Source organism: Nanorana parkeri, unplaced genomic scaffold (genome assembly GCF_000935625.1).
Source record: "Nanorana parkeri isolate BGI_ZX_2015 unplaced genomic scaffold, ASM93562v1 scaffold690, whole genome shotgun sequence".
Lineage (NCBI taxonomy): Eukaryota > Metazoa > Chordata > Amphibia > Anura > Dicroglossidae > Nanorana > Nanorana parkeri.
In genome coordinates this window covers 554,778-562,966 of record NW_017306958.1, presented here as the reverse complement: position 1 = coordinate 562,966, position 8,189 = coordinate 554,778, and the positions used below count along the sequence as shown (strand labels likewise).

The 8,189-nt window shown below is 40.8% G+C and overlaps 1 protein-coding gene across 1 annotated transcript in view; it reads right to left on the bottom strand.

Moving 5' to 3' along the window:
* Positions 1 to 8,189, bottom strand: part of TCF3 (transcription factor 3) — a 94,383-nt gene that overhangs the window by 26,966 nt on the left and 59,228 nt on the right. The window contains 1 exon segment of the mRNA XM_018563735.1: positions 6,505 to 6,554. Coding sequence (XP_018419237.1) covers positions 6,505 to 6,554 — 50 coding nt within the window.

Here is an 8,189-nt window from a genome sequence, read left to right as displayed (position 1 = left end):
GCATGTATATAACATGCACCTTAGTGTAAATGTAATTGCTACAAAATATCCATAATGAAAAATCAAATGCACTAAATATTAACTGTGAATCAATGTGATGCAATGTGCAAAGAATACCGACAAGAAAAACGCATGTGTGTAACTTGCACTCCAGTGAAAATAATAAATGGTTAAAAAATGTCCATGATCCTGGATCTTCAATAGTCCATTAAGTAAATAGAAGATAAAACATTGGATGTAGAATAAACTTAGTCTCCTGTGACCATCAACAGAGAAATCTTCTGGAATGCACCTCACCTTTAGCAGAGACCCACCAGGGTCTGTATGTGCTGTTCCTCTAATTCAAAACAGGTAGAGGAAGCACCTGATGCCGAATACCTCCCAGTGATTACCTCCTCTTAGGTACAGACTCTCTTGCAGTCTCAGGAATTGGAAGCAGACAGTTCATCTGAATGGCCCAAGCAATTTTGTAGCAATTACATTTACACTAAGGTGCATGTTATATACATGCGTTTCTTTTTTGTTTTGCACTTTACACATTTTATCACATTACTCCAAGGTCAGTATCTACTATATCTGACACTTTGCGGTCTCATTCACACAGCGCGGCTTTTACCATTAATTTCATACGTTATATCTGACCAAACAGATTTCAGCTGCTGCTTAACTTGATTAGAGTAGTGGCGCGAGGTTTCACATCATTCATGTACTCTATATGTACTCTATAGTACATATAGAGTACAGACTGCTAATACACTGGAGACCATCGATTTACAATTATCCCCTGCTAACATGAATGGATTAAATGATCTGTATGTAGCCCTGTACTATGGATCATTTAACCCATTAATGTTAGCAGAGGATAATTGTAAATCTATTGTTGCAGTGCACTCTATATGTACATGTACTATATACTACATATAGAATGCGCTGCAACAATAGATTTACAATTATCCCCTCCTAATATGGTTAAATGATCCATAGTACATAATATGTAGTTGTAGTACGGATCATTTAACCCATTCATGTTAGCAGTGCAGAATTGTAAATCTATTGCTGCAGTACATTCTATATATAGTACATAGTACATGTACAGATTCCCAATTCACTGCAGCAGTAGATTTACAATGATCCCCTGGTAACATGAATGGGATAAATGATCCATAGTACAACTACATGCTATGTACTATTATGTATTATGGATCATGATTTAACCTATTCATGTTAGCAGGGGATAATTGTAACTATTACGGCAGTGTACGGGACATGTGTGCTGTATAAGTACTATGGATCATGATTTCACCTATTCATGTTAGCAGGGCAGAATTGCGAGCGCCACCCACAAGCTGAGCACCGAGACGCGATCCAGCGATCCTGCCCAGCGTCCGACTACAAGAGGCACCTCGTGAGGCAACAGGGATAGGAGTGAAACTGAGTGAGGGAAGCTGAGACAGGGCTTGCTGTAAATCTACTGCTATAATGTACTGGACGTGTGTAATGTATATGTAGTACATATATACAGCACACGCCTCCACTACACTCATAGTGACCTGATCCGTACGCTCCTGCACTAAAAATGCATCCCAATGTATCCCTATGTGTTTTATGGGCTACAGTTCTCACGTGCGCAGTCCATTGAGGTTACGACAGAAAAAATACTGCATGTCGCATTTTGTCCGGTCAAGAAACAAAAAACGCACTGCACCTAACATACTGACAGCCCCACTCCAGCAAAGAAAATGTTTTTTTTTTTTAACTGGAACGCATCAAAAACGCGGCAAAAACACATAGCACCGCATCTGCAGATCCGCACATGATCAGGACCTGAAAATCACATGAACAGGCCCTTAGCTACCTGCTAAACCTTCTGTGCTGAAACATGTTCAATTGAATGGCCGTGGACTTTCTCACCCATTACAGGAGCATTGTGTGGCATTTATGTTTGAATTCAAAGCAGTGCAAAATAGTAAAAGTTGGCTTTTAGGGCCTGTTCAACCACTTCCAGTGCGCTCCAGCAGCTGGAAGTGGTGTGAACAGGCTCTTAGCCACTGGTCCCCGGCAAATATCTTTGCATAAAACTTCTTCAAAAGAAGAAAGGAAGTCGGGGTAACTGCTGTTCCCCCGAAAGTACCGTTACCTGCTGTAAATAGCAGATGCATAGTAAGGAAAGGAAGTATCAATCCAGCACAGATGAATCAGGACTATCGTTGAAGTACAATGAGGGGGACTGCTAGTAAGGCTGGCCATACACTGCTATTTTTCTAATTCGACCCACAGGCTGAACAAAAAAAATAAAGCAGATTCCTCTATCAATGCTACAAGTGCGTTGATCGAGGACTCCCTGCAGCTCCTTTTGTATTCCGACAGCGCCTGCCGACCCCTGTCAGAATACCTGAACAGAGCTGGCAGCTCATTGGCTGGAGGCTCTGTTCGGTCGAAGATTTTCCGACAGCAGCACCCACTGTGCGGTTCTTGAGGAACCGGCTGAAAGTCACAGTGTATGGCCCCCTTAATACTCTCCAACTCACATATACAACAGTGTAGAGAGTAATAAAATGCATGTAAAAGGAAACCTGTGTTGAAAGTTATTGTAGTCCTCAGGCTTCAATGTTTTCTAAATCTCTGGCCCTGAAGAAGTATGCTTATCTGGAGATCGGGACCAGTGAATATATTGAATGAAGCCAGAGGCAGCTAGGCTAGCAAGATGAGCCATACCAGCATCCTGAATTACTGGGATAACTTTTTCTTTTACTAAAACACAAAATAAATGTACATTTATTCTTTAAGAGATGCATGAATTTCTGGCAGAACCGGTATTATTCTGTATTGCCATTCACATTTGTGCATTGCAGCAACTCATGACAAAACATGCACTTCCGCAAGACATGGCAATGCACCTGCTCTATGTACAGTGTGTTGCGATACCATTCATTGTAAAGTGCAATACACGATGCACCACAACACAGTATGTGCTACATTTTGAAAAAGGGGTCATGCAAGAAATGTTATCTGCTGTGGTGCATTGACAGCCCATTCATAATAAACAAGCTGCCTTAACATACACGTTAACGTGTGCATTAATGTATCGCAATGGAACCCGTGTGAATAGGCCTTAACAGGATAAAATACGGAGAAATGTGCATGTATTGCAGAGATGTACTTTTTTTATTATTTATTTATTTTGCATTGACATATTTTGCTCACTCTGGTTCCTACATCCCCCCTCCAACATGTGGATAACATTTTTATTTTAGACTCTGACTGGGCCTCTGTACGCAATGCAGACAGGTCATGGCTGGTGGGAGGAGCCAGAATTGTGATAGCTTCCTGAAAACATCACAGCTCCCTGCCGCAGTACGCCTTTAAAAAGCACTCTTGCAAGCAATGGGTTAACTCCTGGGAGTAGCTATGCAAATAACCAAATGCCTTAATGGGTGGGTGCCAGTCTGGAGGCGTGGACGTTTCTAGGCAGAATGCATTTGCATGCAGACCTACACAGATCCTAGGTAATTCCCTCATGTGATGCAGAGCTTCCATCATTGAAGGTACTTAAATACAAATGGATGAAAGAGGCAAGTAAAAGGACACTTTGGCTGGGGAGGTAAGGGCTGGATCAGTGGTACCCAACACACGTGGCACGGCAGCTCACTGTATGCAGCCCATCAGCTCCTGGGCTGGGCCACAACCTGTTGAGCACCTGTGAACTTTGCAGAGTGTTAACGGGTTGCTGGGAACTGAAATACTTTGCATTTCAACACTGGAATAAAATCAGCATAGTGAGGTGGAGTAATCTCCACCTGGAAGTAGAAACATATATGGATGCAACTAATCACTAATGGGAAATAACTAACATCGGAGTAATACTGCGTAACTGATGGGATTCCTAGAAGTATGTAGTCTCCTTGGATTAGAACTACGGGGGAGAAGGAGTGCGGTCACTTTTTTGCAAGTCTAAAAATACAAATCTGACAGGGGCTCTAGCTCTACCATACCTGACTAAGGATTTTTAGGTGTGCCTGTTTCTGTTGCATAGCTCTCCTTTTTTACTCTTTGCAACAACAACAAAAAAAACTGGAGGCATTCTAACCCTTCCCCACTTTATCCAAAACTAAAAAAAAAAAAAAAAAGTTTTGCCAGGATTTACATTTTAGGTCCAAGGATGGCATTAAAAAACAGCCTGGTGTCGGAATGGATCTCTGGTAAAATATTTAATTCAACCTGAAATTCTTGTATCTCATCAATTCCTTGATCTTGGAGTAGAGGATCAGAAACTTATGAAGGCATGGACAACGGACACACTGGAGTAAAAGCCTCCCTTGGTTAAAGGAACCGGAAGCAGGATTTGCTAGATTCCTTGGGAGTTTTGTGATAAAGAAGGTAGTGGTGTAAGCTGGATGAGAAAAGCACATGGGAATTGAAAATTCCTTTCACCAAAATTCAACTGATGCAATTTATTTGAATGGAGAAAATCCAAAAATGTAAAATCATTCTTGAAAACCAAGTTGCCCACAAGCATTGAAAGATTGATCTTCATAAAAACAAACAGCTTGAACAGATAGTTTGTTGTCCCTCCCATCCCTGGCTTGTTTGACAGAAGGACTTTTAAGGTTTGATATAGTGGTATGTTCCTTGAAGACTTTTAGGTGGAAGTATTACAGGGCTTTTTTTCCCTCTCTCCTTCAAAGTGCATGTTAAGCCAAAACATTTTCTTAAAAGTTTTGGATAGGAGTAGAAAGGGAAACCTCCAAGGTTTTAAATTGAGGTCTAGTTCCGCTGGGGAGATTCACTCTCAATATTAGTCATGATAATATGGCAGCCTTCCTTTTTCTTCAGTATAGGCCATCTTTGTCACAGGTTGGACTGCAAGCACGCCTGCCTTTGTTCCTTTCCATTACATGGAGGATTGATGGGACTATTAGTTTAAGCAAGAAAGAGAAGGATGTTATACTTTGTCATCTTACAGGAAATGACAAGGGCACTATATTTCCGACAAGATCAACAGGTATTTTCTGCACTTGCTAAAATGCTCTTAGCCTAAGAAAAACAAAAACTAATGCAGCCACCACGTCTAAGGACTGTTAAATTTCAATAGATTATATCTTGGATTTTGGGTTTAGATATACTTTAAATTGATAATGGTGTCAAGAGTTTTCCCTGATAAAGGCACCTGCAAGGCATCATAAAACACAGTAAATCAAGCTTATAGTCATTTATATTGATCTCTTGGTATAGCAGATTGCAAGGGTTTTCCTTTCCTTATACTGCTGCAACTCTGGTAGATTACTGTGGGGAGAATTTAGAATTTCTGCTGAGGTATGAAAATAATGATGGCAGTGCCAATTGGTGATAATCATTGACTGGTTTAATTTAGTTTGCTGCCAAATATGCTGCTGTATTCAACAATTTGCTTTTGTGATTTAATAAAACACTTAAAGCTGGCCATACACTTTACAATTATCTGCAGATTTTCTCTGGTCAGATGGAAAAAATTCAACAGATTTCTCCATCTACGCTAAACTGTGCTTCAGTATCTTGCTAGTCGGCCCCGCTGGCTCTGAAAACACCTGAACAATGCCTGCATCCAATCAGATTGTTCAGGTATTTTGGGAGCCAGCGGGGCAGACTAAGATACTGAAGCTTGGCCCAGGTGGAGATTACTCCAGCCACACAGTTTGGCGTAGATGGAGAAATCTGTTGCACTTTTTCCATCTGACCACAGAAAATCTGCAGATAATTGTAAGGTGTATGGGCACCTTAATCCAGATCTACCTCCCTCCCATACAAGTCAATGAGAAGACAAAAGTAGCTTGAAGCAGCTTAAAGAGAAGTCAAATGCAGGTTAACAGCAGGTAAAATACAAGCTTAAATAGGAACTTTACCCTTCTCTTTAAAATGACATCACCTTTAAAAATGTTTAGTAATGACAATCTACAGATACTTGTAGACAATTGCAGGGTTTTATTATTTGCAAACCTTATTTTTCTGCTCCTCCCCATTCTTCTCATGGTGGTGATTTTTACAAGTTAATATCTCTCCTTTTACTTCCCAGAACTCTGGCACATGCGACCATGAACATCTCAAGGGGGAAAAATGCCTTTCCCCAAGATCCTGCAAAATTTTGCAGTTTACAGATGAGATTTCACTGGGATGTAACCTTCCCAGGATGCATCACTTAGGCACAGGCTACATCACTAATGCCTAATACGACCAGGAGTGGAAAAAGCAAAATATATATTTAATCAATGTAGAATGATTTCATATCAGCATGCTGAGGTGATTTTTAGTGAAGGGGGGGTAAAGGTCCACTTTAATGAATGCACCCGAAAGCAACAATACAACCATTTTGGATGATTTCTTCTTAGATCACCTAATATAGCCAATTTCATGTGTGTTCTCTTTTGCAAAGAAATTGCAGTAAAGAACAAGTTTTATAAAAAATAAATGTAACAACCCTTTTAATGCAATGTTACAGTATTTAGATTTCCATATACACAAACTACTTACAGATGTAGGGAGCCCTCGGGGTAATTTACGTACTTTTTTAGGCTGCGTATCTGCAGGATGAAAATGAGACCAACAAAAAAAGATGGTTAGCAACCCCTGCTTCAAATGGAACTAGTCACAACTGGGTTTATGCAAAACATTGAATATTCAGTCTATAATTAGTAAGATTGAAGAGTCCTGTTTAAAGTAAAATTTAACCCATCGATCCTCCAAGGAAATTGCCATTTTGGCCTCTATTTAGACCTGCAGTTACCATGGTGCTGCACATGTCACCAACTAGGACACCAGCCATTTGAGGGTTTCAAAGCTCAGTTGAGAACAGACATAATTATGCACGCTGGCAACAGTGACAGTTATCAGAGGCATGCCATGAATGCAGCATAAAGTGCACATGCTCTAATAGGCAGAATATGAATAAAAACAACATTGGTATGTTTGATTAAGGATTTAATAACCTTTTTTGAACATTTTTATTGAGCTTTCTTTTGGGAAACCATCAAATCAGTGGGTTTAGTTCCGCTTTAAAGAATAGTTATACTTGAACAGTTATTAAAGTTTACTTACTCTGTGTGAGCCTGTCATTTCAGAGATTACCTGCCAGAGAAATACTGCCATGACTACTGCATTAGCTCACACACATTTCCCAGCTTCTGGATTAGCAATCAGTTGCTTCAGGCAGTTAGCAGGCACAAACTTCATATGACTATCAGATTCCTGGTGATCTCTAACCCCTTAACCCCTTCACACAAAATGAAGTTTAAGGCTCAGCTTGGACAGCCCAAGTAAAACTGATCCTTGCTGCTGGAGCCTTTTTCTAATTTTTGGCACATACATTAAAATGCACATTTTTGGCCTTAAAGTGGCCTCAAGCTCAGGAGTTACATTTTTGTTAACTGGTAAGGTACATGAATTTATAAAATGTATCTTATTTGTGCATCACACAGCTGTAGATCCTCAAATCATCTCTAAATTGGTGTCGACACAGTCCTTCTGTCTGGAGGGTGGCTACTTTTGTTCTCCATGGTCCGTGTGTGTTGTAAAGTAGCCACCGCTCCAAGCTTGCTCCCATGATAGAATACAATCTTGCATTTAGTTTAATTTTCTAATTTGTATTGAAATTGTAGTCAATCACGGGAGCAAGGCTGGAGCGATGGCTACTTTAAAACACACAGGGACCCAAGGGGAACAAACGTAGCCATCCTCCATAAGGAAGGACAGTGTCAGCACCAATTAAGAGATGATTTGAGGATCTACAGCTGAATGATACACAAATCAGATACATTTCTGTTAATAGTTAAGGGACTTGAATGCATTTTTAAGATTTACGGTACGTCCTCGATTTCTTTATTTTTTGCCGGTGGCTTGACGCACACTAGGAAATGTCCTTGGCAACTAAATTTCGTTTCCAAGGAAATTCCTTGTTTACATCTTGCTGCCGGCGGCTAGATTCCACGGTCAGAAGCAGAATGTATGCTTGGCTATTGAAACCCTGGCCACTGGGCAGAGGAGCGGACCTGAGAAAGAAAGTGTTCAATGCTCAGCGTGCGGGGTTTCAATAGCCAGCCTGGTATTGCCTATTGCAATGTGCAATAGCAGGCTGGCTATTGCTCCCAGCTTCTTACATTCAACTGTCAGCTGTGGAAGCTGGGGGGGGGGGGGGGTGGGGGGGGCCACGGGGGGTGGGC